At 35.2% G+C, this 22,268-nt stretch overlaps 1 protein-coding gene across 2 annotated transcripts in view; it reads right to left on the minus strand.

Annotated features, from left to right (window-relative positions):
• Positions 1 to 5,698: 5,698 nt before the first annotated feature.
• The window catches only part of EBAG9 (estrogen receptor binding site associated antigen 9), a 26,722-nt gene continuing 10,152 nt past the window's right edge, over positions 5,699 to 22,268 (minus strand). For both annotated transcript variants that reach the window (XM_049633002.1, XM_049633003.1), the window contains exons 2-7: positions 19,921 to 20,018; positions 16,214 to 16,292; positions 15,085 to 15,243; positions 13,317 to 13,424; positions 9,143 to 9,234; positions 5,699 to 6,236 (exon numbers count right to left, since the gene is read on the minus strand). In XM_049633002.1, coding sequence (XP_049488959.1) covers positions 6,116 to 6,236; positions 9,143 to 9,234; positions 13,317 to 13,424; positions 15,085 to 15,243; positions 16,214 to 16,292; positions 19,921 to 20,003 — 642 coding nt within the window. In that variant the 5' untranslated portion in view covers positions 20,004 to 20,018 and the 3' untranslated portion in view covers positions 5,699 to 6,115. The remainder of the gene's footprint in view (positions 6,237 to 9,142; positions 9,235 to 13,316; positions 13,425 to 15,084; positions 15,244 to 16,213; positions 16,293 to 19,920; positions 20,019 to 22,268) is intronic.

The following is a 22,268-nucleotide window of genomic DNA, read 5'->3' on the forward strand; positions in this document are numbered from 1 at the left end:
CTGATCTGCCTTCAGGGATAGTTTTACTTTCATTCCCGGAAGCTGTCATTTTTGGTCAAAGTAATTTTGAATAACTTTGAAAAATTTTGCCTGAGTAGAACTGTAATGAACTGGAGTATGAGAACTATTAACAACTGCAATATTTCTCCAATTTGATGGTGTGGTAAAGCCCTCCTTCCCCTTCCTCACAATCAAATAGCTCACAGTGTTTGAAATGGTTTTCCAGCCTTACTTTCTACAGTAAACAATAGGTACTGGCATTTTAAACTGACCTTTAATTCTTCTGAACCAGTACATTATTTCTGGCTTATTGGTTATGTAGAGAAAATGAACAACGAAAGCAGTCTTAATAATGTTCACATCTCCCACTGAAAGTAGTATAGAGAAAAAAATTTTTAAAATGATCACCCATGTACTTATTGTTTATTTTGAGAGAGAGAGTGCACGCATGCGAGCAGAAGAGGGGCAGAGAGAGAGGGAGGGAGAATCACAAGCAGGCTCTGTGCTATCAGTGCAGAACCTGACATGAGGCTCGATCCCACAAACTGTGAGATCATAACCTAAGCCAAAATAAAGAGTTGGAAGCTTAACCGACTGAGCCACCCAGACACCCCTCACCCGTGTACTTATCTTACTCCATAAGGGTTCCTTCTAATCAAGATAGGCAATTATGAGGTTCAGGTGCACTGTGAAGCTTCAAAAAGAAATAAAAAACATCTGTATTTTTATGTGCTTTAAACTTAAATGAAACAAGTTAAATATATCTATATCCTTATGCACATCTTACTTCATTTACCATTACAAAAAATAGTCAAAAAAATTAAAAATTTGTTTCACAGGCCAATATATCTAATGATGATGACATTGTCTCCATAAAATAGGTAAGCACTGATTTTATTTAGGAATAGTCAACACATTTGGAAACTGCCTTGATGTGTAAATGAAGGACTATTTTAACAAATAAAACTGGTTTGGGGCAAAAGTTATTATCTTTTTTTTTTTTTTTCAAATTTTTTTTTCAACGTTTTTTATTTATTTTTGGGACAGAGAGAGACAGAGCATGAACGGGGGAGGGGCAGAGAGAGAGGGAGACACAGAAAAAGTTATTATCTTATAATGAGCTAAACTGACATAAGAATAAGAAACCATAATGCTCTCTCTCAGCATACCATCAACTTAGAGTATGTCCTTTGAATTTCCTATGCACAGAAATGATTTTTTCTGTGCCATTTACACTCTCAACCAGATCCTAAAGACACATGTTAAGAACATAACTGGACAAGGTCATAGACACATTTTGTAGCAAGAAGGTCTCTGGGTACAGCACTGACCTACACATGCACAAGAACTGTGACCTTGGCATCATTGAATAATGACCCAATCGGGGTGCCTGGGTGACTCAGTTGGTTAAGCATCCGACTTCAGCTCAGGTCATGATCTCACGGTTCATGAGTTTGAACCCCACATCAGGCTCCGTGCTGACAGTTCAGCACCTGGAGTCTGCTTCGGATTCTGTGTCTCCTTCTCTCTCTGCCCCTCCCCCACTCACACTCTCTCAAAAATAAATAGATGTTAAAAAAATTAAAAAAAAATAATGACCCAATCAAGTGACCTAATAGTCATAGTTTTACAACTGCATGAATATAAACCATATTTCATTTTGCCTTGATTATATAATATCTGACCCAAGTAAACTGGGAATACAGTCATAATGGCATTGGCACTCAACTACAGTTATTTATATGAAAATAAAAGCCAAGCTAATTTACTTATTAAAGAAGTTCTTAGGAAACAAAAATAGGTGTTATCTATTATAATTTGTAACATTATTTTTATTGAGAACTAGAAAGGAAATTCTGATGGCAAACTTTGTCAGGTGGTAATTTCCAGCAAAGAGGCCTTAAAAATCATAGTCCACAATAATGCTGATTAACCACTAAGGTCATCTGCTCTCAAAGCTTGCTATTTTCCTGTTATTCAAACATGCAACTGCCTGGTTTCTTCATATGTGAGATGGGGTAATGTCTACCTTACTGGATTGTGAGAAGTCATTGATATAATTAGATTCTCAGTTCTGACACATAAAGCTTTCCCTTTTGTAATTAAACTTGTAGTTCACCATAAAGGTATATTAAAAGTAATATGGCAAAATCAGTCAACTCCCACTGTCCACAGGAAGGGGGCTGCCAATAGAGCACAGCAAAATGTGGAAAGTGTACAGGGCCTCACAACTACCACTTGCTGAGTGTTTATGTATGAGCCAGGCACTATAATAGTCTCAGTACTTAAAACCACCATCTCCATTCAAATGATTTGCAAACTCAGGCAATTTTTTTAATACTGCACCATTGCTACAACTCTGAGAATTCTGAGCTCTCACAATTGGTGCAATCAGATCGATACATAGCAAATCATTAATATCCTTGGAAGTTCCTGGAAGGAAGGCCACAGACTGGTTGGCCACAGACTTCTGGTGAAAGTTTTTTTCTTTTTTTTAATTTATTTTGAGAGAGCGAGCGAGCGAGTGAGCAGGGGAGGGGCAGCAAGAGGAGAGAATTCCAAGCAAGCCCCAAACTATGATATGAAGCTCAAACTCACAAACTGTGAATTCATGACCTGAGCCAAAATCAAGATTTGGATGCTTAACCAGGCAACCCTCTAGTGAAAGTTTCTATGCAAAAGATCCTGCTGGTGGATTAGCAAGGTCAGTAGCAGGTAGTCAGGGTAGAAAGGTGTGTGTTGGGGGGCCAGGTGTGTGTAGGAAAGTGTGTTCCTAGAATAGGGTCTGTTTCCACCTCTAGAAAACCAAGAGTTTTGGTGAAAAGAATCTTATTACTCTCTGGGGTGCCTGGTTGGCTCAGTTAAACGTCTGACTTCGGCTCAGTCATGACCTGACAGCTCGGGGTTCAGGCCGGGAGTTGGGCTCTGTGCTGGCGACTCAGAGCCTGGAGCCTGCTTTGGATTCTGTCTCCTTCTCTCTCTCTGCCCCTCCCCTGCTCACGCGCTCTCTCTCAAAAATAAACATTTAAAAAAATAAAAAGAAAGAAAAGCATCTTACTACTCTTAAAACTTACCTCAGTTACTTACTGAGCATGCCAATGGTCATGACTAAGGGGCATGGCAGGTAAGAGGTGGGAAGCAAAGTGAAAAACAGCTGAATACAAAAGGAATCACAAGTTGATCCTATAACCTTGGAACAACTTTGGTTAAAGTGAAGTAAATTACATGAAGAAAAAAAAAGGCTCCTTGTTATTAGGAGAGAGGACCTCAAATTTTAAAAATCTTTGTAAATGGTAAACACAAGTTTACTAAGTTATTCACTACTGAAATAAGCTCTTCATGGACCCACCATCTTCTTCAGCACTCCAATTCACTGGAGGGGAGAAACTTCTTCCCAGAAGCAAACCCCCACCCCTCAATGTGGTTTCAGCCGAGACTACTCACCACAGTAACTTAATTTTCTTACACACCTTATGAAAGACTTCTTTTAAACAAGGGGCTAAAGACTGTGAAAATAGTTGCAGTAGGTTATCTTAAAGCTGAACTACACAGGATTAAACAAGATGTGTGTTAGATATATCAGGCCCAGACCATCCCTTAGTACTTACATCATTAATGACAAAACTTAGGCTTTTTGGAACACTGGCCATGGTTAGATTTGCACTATACTGGTAGCATATAGAGTGGTGTTGGATGCTTGATCCAGATACCAGTTTCTGTAGCTACCACCTTCTTCCCAACCACCAATCTTCAACTGAGAATAGTCACCATACTGGCCAGAGGCAAGTGCACGTCAAAACTGAGGAATTTAAATGCTGAATTTTAAGTTCTCAAATGTTGACTCAGTTAAATTATGCTACTAAAAAAGAGCCAAGAGTCAACTAGAAGATATCCCTAGCTACAGCTTAATAAGAGGAAAATAAGTGGAAACCATACACACACACACACACACACACACACACACACACACACACACATAGTTCGTATACATATATATAGTGTGTGTGTGTGTACACACACACACACAAAACAAAGTTTCACATGTCTGCACATTACTTGGTACCTCAATACATGAAATGCATAATTCAAATAATGGGTAGCACTTCACTAATTCTATATATGACTATCCATATTTCTTTTTTACTTTTACTAATAAGCTCCTAGAACTGGTAATTCTTAATTAAAATTCAAACAAAAACAGAGACTATAAATTTCAAAGCTAAAAGAGCCAGTTTGTTACCATGAAGTGTTTATCATATGTATTTAACAACACAACTTCTTTCGGGACCATATTATACCCAAACTGAACACAGGTATTCAGTTTACATATCAAAAGAGGCTTAAAAAAAATCCCAGAATTGTTATTCATTCTTTCCATAAGAAAAATCTCGAATTAATCATACAAACTATAATTTCTAACCAGTTTTTACTTCTAATTAAACAAAAATCAAAAAACCAACAAAAAACAAAATCCCACACTCATGAAAGTCATGACCACAGCAGACTTCAATACTTGTCAACTGTTGGGAAAAAGCTGTAAAATTTATTGTGCTAAAAGAGAGGTTATCCTTTATGAACGCCAAATTTAGAGAAATCATGTAGCATTCCCATGAACAAAAATAAATAAATACAAATAAGGGAAGAGAATACTTTTATTACTAAAAATTTAAGTCTAATTCTATATAATTGGGAGTATATTGGCAGAAACTCAATAAACCTAATGACTGAAAATGTGGCTTGGACTGTAAAAAGCAGCTTTTTACCAAAGTTAAATTTCAACTGATTCTACAATCATATTTAGTCTGGGAGCTTAGGATAAGGACCCAGGGTGATCTCACTATATAGTCTGTGATTTTACTATGAAATATTTTAAATTCTAACAGATCAGAGTACTTGTAACATTAAAAAAAAACCCCACAGAATGTTAATTTTGGGCAACAACTTTTATGAAAGTAAAAATCTTTAAAAATTCTAAAGCCATAGAAAATCAGACTGGATGTATTTTAATTGGGGAGAAAAATTAATGGAATTTTAAACTATCAAATCTATTTCTTTCCCGTAAACACAGTATGTATCTTTTTCCTTGAAACGATTTTGGAGCCAGTCAACACCCAAAAATAAAAATACTATTCCTATCTCAGTTTGAAATTTAATGAATCCATAATATTATCTTAGCCAACAACATGGTGAACTGCATTATGTCAGATATAAAAAATTGATACAGAAATCACCTAAAAGCTTTGAAATTTTAGAACTGAAGGCTTTCTGCATTTGGAATTTAATGGCTTTTGTGCAAGGGACTAAGGTACTTAAAACACTGTAACATCTTAAAATCTCTAACGAAAGGGAAAAACTACTAATACTAGTTTTTAAAACTCACAAGTTATAATAATGCAAATTTGTCCTTTTGCTGATTTCCAATTTATACATGCAATATAAATTACAAATGTGTAACATTACAACATCGTCTAAAAGAAACAATGATGTATAAAATATATATGATAAATAAAAGTACTGCATTTAATGTGATTTTCTTGAAAACCAAAGTCATCAAATCCCTTAATGTCATATTAAACATAAACAATACCAGTTCAATTTAGAGGAAATGTATGTCAACACCAGCTTCTGACAACAAAAATAAAGAAGTTAAAGCCCTGCGGTTTGTCTGATTTAGGTCAGATAATCATGGAAACAAAAAAATATTTAAAATTATTTATTTTATCATTATGCACAATGAAGGAAAGCATTATAGAGAGCAGAGTTCTTTCCCACCATAAAATTATTTACACCCATTTATTCAGCTAGAAACACTAGCTAGAAGAGGTACTGGTATATTCCATTTGTAATAATTTCTCTACAGCAAACAATTGTCTTACACTTGGAGCATGTTGAAAAAAAATATTGCCTCATAGGTCTTTTTCTTCTTTTGAGTCTCAATCACTAAGAGCTCAAGGTACTTTGAGAGAATCCTGGTGTCCTAGATGGCCAGATGAATGCAATAAAACCAAGCAATGTGTTTGTATTCTTGAAAATACTCTGAAATCCCTCGAAATGTTGCTCGAGTTGTGGAACTCCTATTTCTCCTCCTGGCACTATGATGTGTGAAGAGCATTTGCTATGAAAGCTTCACACCAATTTTGTTTTGTTCCTTCTTCATCAGCCGCTGTGCCTCCTTTTCCATTTTCTTCCTTTGTTGTTCCGCCGCTCTCTTTTCTCGGTCTGCTATCTTCTGCTGCCTGAAGAGAAACACAGTCCTAAATTTACTTTTAGAAAATACCACACAAGTAAAATGGCAAATAAATTCCAGAAAGAAATAGCTATCATCAAATGTAAGTTCAAAAAATCTTCATTCTTCTCACTGCTTTGAAAACTTCAAAGATTTTCAAAACTAGTATTTCTTTTAATCCTTAAAACAAAGCTTGGAAAACAAGAGTATTATCTCTATTTTACAAATAAGTAAAATGAAGAACAAAGGCCGAGTGCCTTGCCCCAAGTCATAAACTTAAGTAAAAGAACCCACATCTTCTAATCCCTCTTCTTCAGATTATTTTCACTAAACCACCACCTCCACTGCACCACACCTTCTTTTTGATAGCATTCAGAAAAGCCTGATGTTGAGGATTAAATCTTCTATTATTATAATAGTTAAAAACTATCTGCTAAAGGAAGTCAAGAACACAGATGTGCAGAACACAATGCCCAAAGAAAATGGAAACTTCACACCAGCCTTCCAACTGGAAGCTAGAAATCTATTTATAGATTAACACTTGGCCAGCTCTACTGATTAAGGGGCAGAATGGTGGGTATTTACTGAGTATACATTAGGAGATCCTTACCTCTTCCCTGGCTCCTCCCTGACTCTACAGACCTAGAATCACCAGCCTCTCTTTTGTCATCTGACTGACTCATGTGGGGAGTGAGAGTAGCAGGGGGTGATGGAGAGGAGAGAAAAGAACCGAAGCTGGTTCTGGGTGAGGGTATGAGAAAATAAGTCGAAACATGCAAGGTTGAGGAGGGAAGTGGTAGGTCACAGCTGTACGTGGGATAAGCAACACAAGCTTTTATAAAACAGGAAAATCCAGTGTGGATTACCTATATATGGGGCAGCTCGAAGCCGACTCTGGCAAGCGAAATCTTTGTCTCATCATATTTGTAAGTGGGAGTAAGCAGAGAGGTGTATGACCAAAATTCAAGAAAGTACAGAGCTATTTTAGGCAATACTTTGACCTTCACAAAGTTTTGGAAGAATAGTTTTAAAAAAAATCTACATTTCACTAGCTCTGATACCTTTCAAGCAAAACTGATAATCTGCCCTAAAACAGTCAAAATGTCAGTGGCAAAAAGGAAGATAAGAAAAGAATTATAAAGGGCCGGCTGTTTGCAAACAAATAAGCCTTCACCTTGTTACTAGCTTAAGTGTAAATATCAACAATTAATGTTCCTGGAAAATGAAGCAATTTAGAGATTACTGCAGAGAAAACCTATTTTTCCTCTCCAGATACACACCTGGAATTTCTAAAGTATAGGAATCTTCTTCCTTAACAATATTGATTACAGTACTGGCAGTATTAAATTGGCAATGGGAAATGGACTGAGTCAGAGGACATGGAGTGTGAATACACTAACAATTTGCAGTGTTCTTCTGGGGACAATAAACCGCATGACTCCTTCATGTCTCTCCGACTCTAACTTATGCAACTTGCAGCATGAAGCATATATATTACTGACTGATAGGCCCCTTCTCCTAAGCTGTCATATAACATAAAACACTAAGTTTAGGGTTTTGGGTTTTTTTGTCTTGTTTTGTTCAGAGTGCAAGAGGATAGGGTGGAAAAAAATGTTTTGGTACAGTGAATGTTAGGATACTTGTGAACTCATAAACTGTACAGTGCTCTCGTTATTACTGGATTCAGAATGAATGGCCTTTCCTTTATCCTGTGGCTAACGACCACTGTTTATTCTAAAACACTCAGACTTCTATATCTATGATTTATCCAAAAATAGAGTAAAAAAAAAAAAAGTAACATCTTTTTTGATGATGTATGCAACATAAATGTGGCTGTTTACAATTTAAAAAATAATTCCTTTACAGTGAATAATGATTAGGTAAAAACTAAATATTTAAAACTCTCATAACTTTACTATTAAAATGTGACCCATCCCTGTTTAAAAAAAAAAAAAGTGCTTAAAATAGGAAGGACAAGACCAAAAAAAAAGGAAAAAAAAAAAGCCGTAACTCTCATTTATTTAACTGCACCCTCTGCTGTCTGTTCAAGGTAACTGTAGTTAATTGATAAAGACAGAAATACAAAAATGAAATCAATGAAATGAGTTATTTTCTATCCCTATTATAAAAACTATCTTTTAAAATTAACTTACATCAATGTATTTTGCTATATCTTTAAAAAACACAAAAATAATTTACCCACATTTAAATATCTGAGCTTTTCATCAGCGATGATGGTCACAAACTCTTTCAGGGTAAATTTTCTCTTTACTCTTTAATGCAGCAATAGCAAGAATTATATTTATTGCTCACAAAAACACGGAGATAAGAACATAAACACCAACGAAAACAAACCTGAAGACCTCTAGAATAGTATTCTCTTCTCTGTAGAATGGGCAGTACCTGACATACTTATTTACAATTCACAGGGCTTTCGAGTACATCAACTAATAAGATACATATACAAATGTAGAGTGCTATATACATTATTGCCATTCAAATGTGCAGTGCTGGGCACTATTCTAGGCCACAGAGAAACAAAATTAAAGGTAGAATTGTTGACTTAGAGGAATATACAGTGGTGGCTCACATTTCAAAAGGTAACTATGTTTTAGAAGGAAGGTAGTATAAAGCAAATAGTAAATGATGTATATATGAAAAAGATCTCATTTGCCGTTAATAACATTATTACTCTTTTGTTTCTATAATGCTTTAAATTTCTGGTTTCTGTGAAGTTTTAATCATGTAAAATAGTATATGTAGTCTGAAATAAAAAATCTCATATTATCTAAGCTCAAGTGAGAAAGATTTAAGAAAAATAAAATGTTTGGCAGAATAAGCTTTCTTGACTTTGAATGTAACATGAACAAATCTGGTTCCTCTACTCGAGTTGCAGTGTAAATATTACTAAAATACCTCAAAACTTCTTCTGCTTGCCAGGCCGCATCTTCTTCTTCTTCCCATGCATTGGTATTTTCCTGCCAGGTATCTAAGTCACCTAATTCAGGCTACAACAAAACACAAAACAAAATTATGAGAGTAAAGAGCTCTCCTTTCTCCCGTTAGGGATCAAGAAGAGTATCTTTTATTTTTAATTTTTTTTTAACATTTATTTATTTTTTGAGAGACGGAGACAGAGCATGAGTAGGGGAGGGGCAGAGAGAGAGCGACACACAGAATCTGAAGCAGGCTCCAGGCTCCGAGCTCTCAGCACAGAGCCCGATGTGGGGCTCGAACTCATGAACCACGAGACCATGACATGAGCTGTCGGACACTTAACTGACTGAGACACCCAGGCACCCCAAGAAGGGTATCTTTTAAAACATAACTCAGATTTTGTCACTCCTCTGTGTCTTCTTCATGTCCTATCAAAGGCCCAGATGATCTGGCCCCTGGTCTGCCTGGAACTCAGGGGTTTCCTGTGATGTGTGACTTTCAGTACTCAGCAGTCCTGGGCAGGTCCAGCTTTCTTCCTGTTTTATGTTTTAAAGCATAGTCCTTTTATACTGACTTTTCTTTTTCTGCCTACTTTAAATTGGAATGGACAAGAATAGAACATTTCTTCTTTCGGTTTCTCTCTTTTCAGTGAGCTGACAGGGTGGGGTGGGGACAAGAGAAGAGACAGACTGACTGGAGACGGGATTAGAGGTGCTTCACTACGCTGTGCTGAGATCAACCTGAGGAACTGAAGTTTCCAAGCCGGCACAGGCATTTTCATTTAAGCACAAGTAACATACAGATTTTTCAATGGCTCTTACTATGTGGGTCCAAGGCAAACACAATAAATCAGGCAAAATTTACTCTTCACCAGAGTACTTCTACATTGTGCTTCCTTCTGCCTGTCCTACTTACCTGATACCAGTAGGCTAGCCACTACCTTCCACTATTCCCCAGGCCAGACCTCTAAAAGTTCACTTTTTCTTCCACCAAACAATAAAAATGCTCATTCCGGAATGTTTACTTAGGTGTGGAAGTGACTATGAACATAAAATAACTGGTGTCAATCTGTGAATAGATTTATTATATTTTCTTTTGAGCGCTTACACCTAAAAATGAAGTAAATTGTATGGTTTTCTCCTAACTGTAAATGTAATACCATCCTCTGCTAAAAAAAAAAAAAAAAATTAATATTTTATTTTTAAATAATCTCTACACCCAAAGTGGGGCTCGAACTCACAACCCCAAGATTGAGAGTCACATGCTCTATGGGCAGGGCCAGCCAGGCACTCCCTCTGTTAAAAATTTTTTAGTGTATTTCTGATTATCCGTTTAATATAAATCTCTAAAATTAGAATAGCTAAATCAAATTAAAAAAAAACTAAAACCACTGAACCAAATACAAATGACCCTCCTGAAAAGTTATACCAATTTATCCCACCAACAGCAGCAGGTGAAGCCTTGTCTTCCTGTCATCTGTCAATATGGCCAACAGCCTTCTTTCTTCTTCACTACTTTGTTAAGATTTAAAAATTGTGTCTTATTATTTTACTTTGGATTTCTTTGAGAACATTTCTTCGTTATCAGGCTATGTCTATTTCATATCCATTTTTCCACTGAGATATTTGACTTTCTATGTATATAACATTTAGATATTTAAAAAGTTAACTCCTAAGACCATAAAAAAAGAGTGATATCTGGTCCTTTAGTAAAGATGGCCTTCTAAGTAAAAAAGTTTTAAACGATAAGATTGATTTGTTACATAAAAACAAGTATCTGCCAATCAAAAACATCCAAACCAAATTATAAAGCCAACAACAAACTAAAAAGTTATAAAAGATGACAGAAAAAAGTTAATATCCTTACTATAAAAAGCTATCAAAACAATATAGATGACTAAATTAAAAAAAAATAGAATGTGGAATTGCAAAGAAGCCTAATTGGTAGAATGGGTGATACGTTATTTTTGGAGCAGAGAACAAAGTGCAGTAGATTACCATTCTCTCCTAAGCAATACTCCCTTATTTCATCTGCTTGGAGGAAAATATGTGGAAATAGCACTGGAGATTCTCCACCTACCCTATTTACCTTTTCCAACTCTATAAGGAATTACATATTTACAACTTCATAATGAGCTATATTAGTGTTATAATAACTTATAACTCCAGTTAAGTGGCAAACGTTTTACTAATTCACTGGAAAAATTTGAACCACTTTACCAATATGGATCAAACATATATGAATAAAGTATAAAACTTAGAAATATAAAATAAGAAACATGCTATGTTCTTTTAGAGAAACATCTATGGTACTATTATGCTCTCATAGCATGATGTAACTGCGCAGCAGTTATCAAAATCTGCATTATTTATGTGTGATCATTTGTGATCATTTATTTAACACTGAAACTCCCCCACAGACTGCACTCTTTTGAAGCAAGAACTCTGCCTGTTTTGCTTACTCTCTTCTATATTACTAGCACCTAACACATTGTCTCACATTAGTAGGAACAGATTTTGATTAATGAATTAAAAACATACATAAACATGGGTCCTCCAAGGAGAGGGTACTCTGAAACACCTGTGCAGTTTAAACAAACAAATAAGATGGTGGTAGTTTAAAAATATGTCTGCAAATTCTTTGGCATTCCTTCCTCAAGTGGTAGAGCTGAATTCCTCTCCCCTTGCATGTAGGCTGGATTTACTGACTAGTTTCCAATGAATAAAATAATTGGAGGTGACAGTGTGTCCCTCATAAGACTAAGTCACAAACAGGCATTGTGGCTTCATCTCTGCATGTCCTCTCTCTCTCTCTCAAGGACTGCTTTTTCTGGAAAACTCAGCAGTTATGTTATATGGAAACTCAAGCAGCCCTGTGGAGAGATCCGTGACAAGGAACTGAGGCTTTGTGCAACCAACCATCATTAAATTGCCAGGCATGTAAAATAAGCCACCTTTGAAATGAAGCCTCCAGTTCCAGTCAAGCCTTCAGATGACTACAGCCCGAGCTAATGATGTGTCTGGAAACTCATTAGAAACCCTGAGCCAGAACCAACCAGTTGAGTCACTTCTGGATTCCCAATCCATAGAAACTGTAGGAGATAAAGCATATGTTTACTGTTTTAAGTCACTAAGTGTGGGGCTGTTATACAATAACTAATATAATAAATTAATCAATAATTAATCAAAGCATGATAAAGCTTAGATCTGGGGAGAAGTCTGGACATTAGTGTTTTTAAAAAAAATTTCAAAGGGATGCCTGGGTAGCTGAGTCAGTTAAGTGTCTGACTTCGGCTCAGGTCATGATCTCACGGTTCATGAGTTTGAGCCCCACATCGTGGTCTGTGCTGATAGCTCAGAGACTGGAGCCTGCTTCGGATTCTGTGTCTCCCTCTCTCTCTGCCCCTCCCCTATTCACTCTCTCTTTCTCTCTCAAAAATAAATAAAAACATTAAAAAAAAAATTCAAAGCTGATTCTGAGATACTTCCAAGGTTGGGAAACAGTTATGTATTTTCCTTACTCCTTTTGTCCTTAAAACTGATGCATTTAAGTCAAAACCAACTATAAGTCAAGTTACACTTTAAATGTAAATATACTCTACTAGGGAAACAATTCATGACTCACTTAAAATTACCTGCTTTTAAGTTTAAATTTCAGTGGTAATCTCTTCAAAGGTCATATATATATATTTTTTTAATGTTTATTTTTGAGACAGAGAGAGACAGAGCATGAACGGGGGAGGGTCAGAGAGAGGGAGACACAGAATCTGAAACAGGCTCCAGGCTGTGAGCTGTCAGCACAGAGCCCGACGCAGGGCTCAAACTCACGGACCGCGAGATCATGACCTGAGCCGAAGTCGGCCGCTTAACCAACTGAGCCACCCAGGCGCCCCTAAAGGTCGTATTTTTAAGTAACATATTGTCTCGATCTTTTATGTATACAGTGGGACTCTGATCTTAGTTGCTGATGAAATTTACAATCTCATAAAAGGATAAGATTGGTAAAACTCCAGATTAATCTCTCTCAATCTGCTAAACCTGTTTCAAAGCAGAGAAATGCAAATATTATGTTCACTTCATTTTGATTTTTTTTCTTCTCTTTTCAAGAAAACAAATAAAAACAAACTCTTATCTAGATACTATTACATACTTACAGATTGATGAAGAAAAGGCATATCTTGTGTAGCTGCTAATCTACTAGAGAAACCTGTGCTACCATCTGGGATGCCAAAATTTAATGGTTCTCTCTTCTTAATAATTATCTGAAAGATTAATTGAAACAGAATTACAGGAGTATTTTACATATCATGTAAAAAGAAACAAGATAATTAAGTGACCAAAGTATTTTATTATTATTTTAAATATGTCCTGCCTTTCTTCTTTTAAAATTTATAATATAATTTTTTTAAATCTCTGAAGAGTATCAAAATTCTTAAGCAATTGTCATACAAATCACTTACATATTAATAAAAATTCCATTTTACTTTTTCTAAAAAGAATAAATTTTCCTCTTTTTCTTTCACTAGCCCCATAAAATAGAAGTTGGTACTTTTAGTCACTGTATTAAATAAGAACACGTGTTACATCTTTCTAAAAGCTCTCTTAGCATATGGTTATTGATGAATGTATTAACTCTTTCAAGGCAGTAGTATTAGCTGTGTAGCTTAAACATTTTCAGTCTAATTAATTTATTAAGGTACTAGTGTAATATTCTGGATTTCTATTAAGAACAGCAGTATTCTTCCAAAATATAAGATATTCATCTACTAAGAAACTCAAACTCCTTGAAAAATACACAACTTAATGCTTTTCAGCACTGAGACATTTGAACAGCTTAACAAAAACAATCATGATTACAGAATGTAAATGTTATCAGCCTTGAAATTGTCAAAATAAATTTACAGCTGAAACTGGTTGGGAGGTAGAAGAGGGTAAGAAACCCTATTAGAGAAGAGTGGAATAAATAATGTCCTCTTTTTATAAAGTATATTTAAAAAAATATTTTCTATGCATGACTGAACAAGAAATGGAACTCTAAATAGGTTTACTTATTTATTTTTTTGAAATATCAGAGTGACTAGTGAGGTAGACTGGAATAATAACATCATAATATTTGGAAGAGGGGGAATAGTAGTGAGAGTAGTATGAAACAAACCTCATCTAGGATAGTATGAAGCCAATGGACAATGTCTGTGATTGGTAAATCAAGACACAGCAACTTAATCATATTATATATAGATATGATAAAAAACATTACAAACCCAAACAGGAAAAGTTATGAGCGATTGCTTATGGGAAGTACAACTGGCTATGGGGAATGATGGGACAGAAGTTTGTTGCTTTTCATTAAAAGTTCTTCTATATTCTTTAACTTAATTTTTTAAGTATATGTACTATTTTTGATAAAAAGAAAGGAAAATAATCAGTCACTGTTCTTTTCCCAATAATTCCCCTCCACCTTTAAGTGATCTTCCATATCCAACTCAAAATGGATTAAAGTGTGGAAGATTAACATAAGCTCACAATTATTGTGCTCTCAGAGCCTTACATCAGTTTTACAATGGTTATGAACAATGGAAACTATACCCATCAGTTTGTAGACATCGCTACCTGTGAACTCTCTTAAGGTCAGAACTTTATCTTATTCAGCTTAGTCTCTACAGAACAGACTGGAATCTAGAATCTGGTCTACAGTTGGATTTCAGTAATATTTATAAAACTTTAATAGATGTAGGGGTACAACTTACTAGATCTACGTCTAGCAGGTTGAATATATCAACCTGTTTAATATGACAGAAAACACAACAAATTGATCATCAGAAAGAGGCTTTCTGACAAATACCAATTATACTAATTTTGACTACAGGAATCTGAAAAGCAGTTTAATAGTTTAACTTCCAAAAGCACAAATCTTTAACATACTTTCTGAGTTTTCCTTATAGTTGGTGTCATGTCCTTAAAATAGTCAGGTTCCAGTTGTTCCAAAGCATTTTGTTGTGTCGTCACATTCCCATTCCCTCCTTCAATCTTTACACTTGTGGGTGCATCTTCATCCCAGGACGTCCACTCTTCAACATCTGTCTACATTTCATTGACAAATATTGTCAGTCACAAAGGAGTAACCTAATCAACATCTCAATTCATCATTTATTAGAAAAATAGGCTTTCTAGGGGAGCCTGGGTGGCTCAGTCGGTTAAACAACCAACTTCAGTTCAGGTCATGATCTTGTAGTTCATGAGTTCGAGCCCTTTGTCAGGCTCTGTGCTGACAGCTCAGAACCTGGAGCCTACCTCAGATTCTACATGTCCCTTACTCTCTGTCTCTACCCCACTTGCTCGCTGTCTCCCTCTCTCTCAAAAATATATAAACATTAAAAGAAAAGAAAAAAAAAACTATAGGCTGTCTAAACAATTGGTTTTCAAACTTTCTGACCAAAAGGAAAATACAAATTTTATAACACATACCAAAACTAAACCAAAAGTTTAAAAAAAACACTTACTTTTGCTAGAAATTAATCAGTTCTATCCATTAAAAAACCAAAACCAAAACAAGAGCAAATGCTTTAAAAATTGAACTGACATTTAAAGCTACAGTCCATGGAAGGAATATTGAAACTTGCATCCTAAGCTTAACCAGGTTGATTACCTGATAAAAAAAAAATCAACATTCTTGATAGAATTTATAGAAGACAGAATCTCAAATGTAATATTCAAAATGTCTGTGAAACAACTCAAAATTATTCAGCAATCAATAAATTTCAACTTGCATGGAAAGATAATATAAATGTTATAATTATCTAAGACTTTAAAGTAGTTATAAAAAAACTTTAACAAGCAATAGCAAACACTCTTGAAATCAATGGAAAAACAAGATAGAAAATCTCAGCAAAGTAACAGAAAATACTATGAAGAACCAAAAAAAGATTTTAGGATTAAAAAATATAACAAAAATCCTGACTTGACTACCAAATTAACCTCATGACATACTAATTAATGGTCCAGTTTAAAAACTATGGTTCTGGAACCCTTATTCAACCTTAAAAAAAATTACCTGTTTAGGAACTGATGAATAATCAACTGTAGTTGGCAAAGTTATTTGGTCTCCACTTAATTTCCGTCCTCTACCAGATCTAAAATGAAAATGAAATAATTTATTTTAATAACTACCAAAACAAGCATTGGAAAAAGAATTATAAACAGTAACTGAAGGCTTATAAAAGATCTTTCACAATTTTGCGATTATTTATTTTAATAATTAACAGTTGCTCACTAAAATATGAAAAGAAAAGGCATGCATCAGGTATCTTTTCAATATTTTTAAAATCTTCGACTGGAGAAAACTGCTTTTTGGCTTAGGACTCAAATTATAGATAAATTCAGGAGGAATATAAATACAAAAACAAAAATGCCAAGTGATTTCAAACCATGCTTTCTCTTCAAACCATGCTCTGTAGGTGAAGCTCTGGGATACCTATGCCATTTTCAACAAGATGGCTTGGCTTTTGTCATATATATATATATATATATATATATATATTTTTTTTTTTTTTTTTTTTTTTTTGGTAAGATTACCTATTAAACTATTCAAAAGTTTGAAAATCACTGGGTTGAATTAAACTGTAATTGGTAAGTTTTAAGGATTAGTAGGAAAAGCACTACATTAAACAAGACACGTATTGTAACTCAGTTGTTAAGAGCACAGGTTATCAGAGTGCCTGGGTGGCTCAGTCGGTTAAACAACTGACTCTTGATTTCGACTCAGGTCATAATCTCACGGTTCTTGGGATTGAGGCCTGAGTCAGGCTCTGCACTGACAGCTTAGAACCTGCTTGAGATTCTCTGTCTCCCTCTTTCTCTGATCCATCCCTGCTTGCCCACTGTCTCTCTCTCAAAATAAATAAACTTAAAAAAAAAAAAGAGCATGGGTTAAGGAAACTATGTAAACCATAGTTTTCAATGTTACTTCTTTTAATTATGAGTCTAGTTAGAATCAACTAACCTCTCAGCCTCAACATCCCCATCTGTAAAATGCAGGTATTCAAACCTACTTTTGTCGAGTTGTTGTGAAGATTTAATTAAATGACATATTTCCAGTGGCTAGACACCAGACAGTGCCTGGTATATAATAAGACACTAAAAAATTGGTAGCTATTACAAATGATTAATCACTTGCTTCATTTTAAATAATCTATAAATCTACTTAGAGCTAACTGGTAAAGTTAGCTATTTTTACTACAAGATTAGAAATCATATCTTATTTAAAGGATAAACAGATAATACAGTCTACTACTAAATTTATAATGCAAACCCAGTATTTTATAACACATGATCTAGGTTCCTTCTGACACTTAAGAAAAGCTTATTCTATAAAATGAATCAGCTTTCTTTCAGAATGAACATACAATCAATCCTAAATATATTTATTATTAAGAATTATAGTGAAATTTATAATGGCAACAATTATCCTTAATATTTTAAAAATCAAATGCAATTTCTTATACTAAAAGTGTTTTAGTTTTAGAAAATACATATGCAAAGAGAAAAACACCTATAATTTATCTTCTGTTAACCTCTAGCCTTCTGGCAATTAATGCCCATTATTTATTTATTTTTTCAAAGATATGCTTTATTTTTTTAAGTGTTTGTTTATTTTTGAGAGAAGGAAAAAGACATTGTGGGTGGGGGGGGGCAGAGAGAGAGAGAGAGAGACAGAGGATCTGAAGCAGACTCTGTGCTGAGAGCAAACATCCCGATGTGGGGCTCAAACTCACAAACAATGACATCATGACCCGAGCCAAAGTAGATGCTTAACTGAAGTCAGACGCTTAACCGACTGAGCCACCCAGGCACCCCAATTAATGCCAATTCTTATCCTACTTTACCTCATGAATTTCTGGCCATTCCTCCTCATGCTCTGATGATCTCAGCACTTAGTTCACTATTTTCCCTATTTCCCAAATCCCATTCTCTTCCTGGGTGAATTCAACAATCACCTAAATTTTCCATTTCTTTCCTGACCTTTCTTCCTCCAGTGATCATCTTCACTCTATTTCGTCCACTCATTTCCACTGCCATATTATGGACCTCTTTTTTAAAAAAATCCCAATTCACTTTACTTCTAACAATAAATGTCCTTAATTCTCAGAGTTTTAGTAGTTATAAATGGCCGTTTCGCCAGAGAATATATTTCCTGGCTCCTTTGAAGCTAGGTGGCCATATGACTAAGCTCTGGACAATAAGCTGAGAACAGAATCGTTGTGTGCAACTTCTTTTTTTTTTTTTTTTTTTAAATTTTTTTTTTTTCAACGTTTTTTTTTTTTTTTAATTTATTTTTGGGACAGAGAGAGACAGAGCATGAACGGGGGAGGGGCAGAGAGAGAGGGAGACACAGAATCGGAAACAGGCTCCAGGCTCCGAGCCATCAGCCCAGAGCCTGACGCGGGGCTCGAACTCACGGACCGCGAGATCGTGACCTGGCTGAAGTCGGACGCTTAACCGACTGCGCCACCCAGGCGCCCCCGTTGTGTGCAACTTCTAAATCAAGTCTGCCACAAAAGGAACAAACAGCCTTCTACTTCCTCTTTTGACTACCCTACTCTGTGTGTCAGTATTTTTTCTTTCACAGTACCCCTAGGCCAAAACAAATCCCTAACAGTTCCACTAATTAAGTAGTTAGGACCAAACAATTTAATACTTATGTATGTCCTAACTACTTAGTAGCCATTTGAAAAAACACCATAAATAAGTTTAAGGAAAAATATTTTTATTTCATTCTTAAATATCCACAATCACTAATGCAATGTGTGTATGTCTACTGGACACAATTTCTCAAAACTTGAAATCAGATTGGCTACTACCATCCTCTTTTTCTCTTCCACATTAATTCTGGTTCAGTACTTGCTTTAATTCTAACCTAAATCCTAGCTTTGCAAAGCTAGGCCACCAAAAATACAAGTAAACAAAAACTTATCTCAAACATTCAAGAATATCATCAAAACAGCTGCAGGATCTAATGTGAACTACCTCGAACTAGTAGTTTGTGCAGGGTTAACAGATGCTGACTAAAACACATTCACTGTGTGTTTTGCTGGAAATGTAAAAATATCCTGATGATACCCCTGTGAATTTAATGTGAAGCCCTGAAGTACCTCAGCATACAGCACTGCAGCTCTAGGGTACATAGCATGACAAAACAGAAGGAATTCCAATCTCCGGATGACTTACTGAAGCAGAATGACTTAACTGACTGGGACTAAGTAGTCCACATTCCACATTCTGGAATATTATTTAAGAGATTAAAAAAAAAACAAAACAAAACTGTTTTGTTTGGGATTTTTCTGTTCAAGTTTTGTTTTTGTTTTTTTTTTTACTATAAAAACAACATTCATATTGTGGTATATAAAGAAATACTTATGCCTAATTCCACTTAACCACCTTAAAACATTCTGGTAATGAAATAATTATGTACATATAAACTCTCTTATTATAAGTTGGTTTGCTTTTTTCTGAAATTCTGTAGGAATGAGAATGTGATTTTAATTGAAGAGGTAAGAATCTGAAAGAATGAAAAGAAGTAAAACTCCACTTTCTAGATCTGAAGTAGAGAAAATGTTTTTTAAAATATCAAAGAATAATGAATGAATACTATAATCAAGTTATTTAGCTTAAATATTGTCTGCCCTGTCTTTTTATAATTATGAAGGTATCCAAAATCAGCAAAATGATAAACAGATCAATTTGAACATAAAATTTGTTTACCTGCATATTAATCTCTTTAGGAATGAGAATACTGTTGCTAGGCAGGTACAAACTTTGAATAACCGAAACTGTGTAATAGCCATGGTGGGAATCAAAACCTGTGGGAAAAGCACAAAAATAAATACATTAAGCTGATTTCATATGCTATATTCCCATTCTGAAGTCAAGCTGAAAGATCCTGTTATGAGCTGTGAAAATCAGACACATTTTACTTTTTTTTAGAAACCACAAATATAACACCGTGAATTTTAAAATTAAAATGTAAATCATATTGACAATTTGAGAAACTAGGTTTTTAAATTTTCAATAGTTGAGAATTTTCAATATTTGAGAAACTAGGTTTTTAAATTTTCAATAGTTAAATTTTCAATATTCTCAGAATGTTTTTTAATTCAACTCCAATTATCTTTATTTTCTATGAAAAAAATAAAAAATAAAAAAACCATAAAACAGTATACCGTCTTTTGTGCCTTTTGAAGTCTGAACCACATGAACATAACAGTACTATTCACAAATATTTTTAAATGTTTTTAACTTTTAGATAGATACATTGTATTATGCCCTTTATATAGATGAGGAAATTGATTAAGAGAGGTCAAATAACTAGCCCAAAGTCACATAGCTAATAACTTGGAAGTAACCAGAGAGATGATCTAGTCCAGTGGTTCACGTATTTGGGATTCTTTTAAAGAAATAATCATACCTGGACCTAACCCTAGTAAATCAATTAAATCATATTTTCTAAGGGGCAAGTTCCAGTTAAACTAGTAAGCCTACAAAGGAGATAAAAAATCGTCAATAGAAAAGGTGCCAGAGGGTGCCTGGGTGGCTCCAGTCAGTTAAGCATCCACCTCTTGATTTCAGCTCAGGTCATGATCTCACAGTTAGGTGAGACTGAGCCTCACATCCAGCTCTGCTCTCTCCCCCATTCATGCTGGCTGGCGCACTCTCTCTCTAAAGAAAAAAAGAAAAGAAGAGGAAAGGAAAGGAAAGGAAAGGAAAGGAAAGGAAAGGAAAGGAAGGAAAGGAAGAGAAAAGAAGAGAGAAGAGAAGGAAAGAAAAAAAAAGGTGGCAGAAAACAGGGTAAAGTGGAACAAATAACAGATTGGACAAGTCAAAAACCAACAGCAAGATGAAAGACTTAAACCTATTCTAATTAAATGCCAATTGTCTAACATCCCATTTAAAGCCAGAGGTTATTAAATTAGATTAAAAAAAGATCTTTGTACGCTACCTACAAGAAATGTACTTTAGGGGCGCCTGGGTGGCTCAGTCAGGTAAGCGTCCGACTTCGGCTCAGGTCATGATCTCACGGTCCGTGAGTTTGAGCCCCACGGTGGACTCTGTGCTGACAGCTCAGAGCCTGGAGCCTGTTTCCGATTCTGTGTCTCCCTCTCTCTCTGCCCCTCTCCCACTTATGCTCTGTCTCAAAAATAAATAAAAACATTAAAAAAAAAAAAGAAATGTACTTTAAATATAAAAATACGGTTGGCTAAAAGTGAAAGAATGGGGGAAAATATACCATGCTAACACTAATCAAAAACAAGTTGAAGTGACTATTTCAATGTCAGAGAGTAGATTTCAAAGAAAATAGTATTAGCAGGCATAAAAATGGTCCTTTCATAATGATAAAAGGGTCAGTTACTCAAAAGCACATAACAATCCAAAATATATACATCCCTAATAACACAATGATGCCAATATCATAAACAAGAGGTGATATTACCAGAAAGTCTACAGATATTAAACAGCTTTTACTACAAACAACTTTATGCCTATATTGGACATATAAGAGAAAACGGACAAATTCCTTGAAACAAATTATAAAAGCACAAGAAGAAATAGATAACCTGAAAATCTATCTACTGAAGAAACTGAATTTGTGGTTCAGACTTTTCCAGGCCCACATGGCTTCCCTGGTGAATTCTACCAAACCAAAAGGAAAAAGTATACCAGCTCTACACAAACTACCAGAAAACTGAAAGGGAGAGAATGAATTCCAACTCATTCCTTGAGGCCAGCAATTACACTGATACTAATTCAGACCAAAGATATTACCAGGAAGGAAAACTAGAGGCTAATACCTTAAGAACATAGATACAAAACTCTTTTTTTTGGTAATTAAAAAAAATTTAATGTTTATTTATTGGGGGGGGGGTGTGCAGAGAGAGAGGGAGACATGGAATCTGAAGCAGGCTCCAGGCTCTGAGTGGTCAGCACAGAGCCCAACAACGGACTTGAACTCACGAACTGTGAGATCATGACCTTATCCGAAGTTGGACGCTTAACTGACTGAGCCACCCAGATGCTCCTAGAGTTTTTTTTAATGTTTATTTATTTTTGAGGCC

This window comes from Panthera uncia, chromosome F2 (genome assembly GCF_023721935.1).
Source record: "Panthera uncia isolate 11264 chromosome F2, Puncia_PCG_1.0, whole genome shotgun sequence".
Classification (NCBI taxonomy): domain Eukaryota; kingdom Metazoa; phylum Chordata; class Mammalia; order Carnivora; family Felidae; genus Panthera; species Panthera uncia.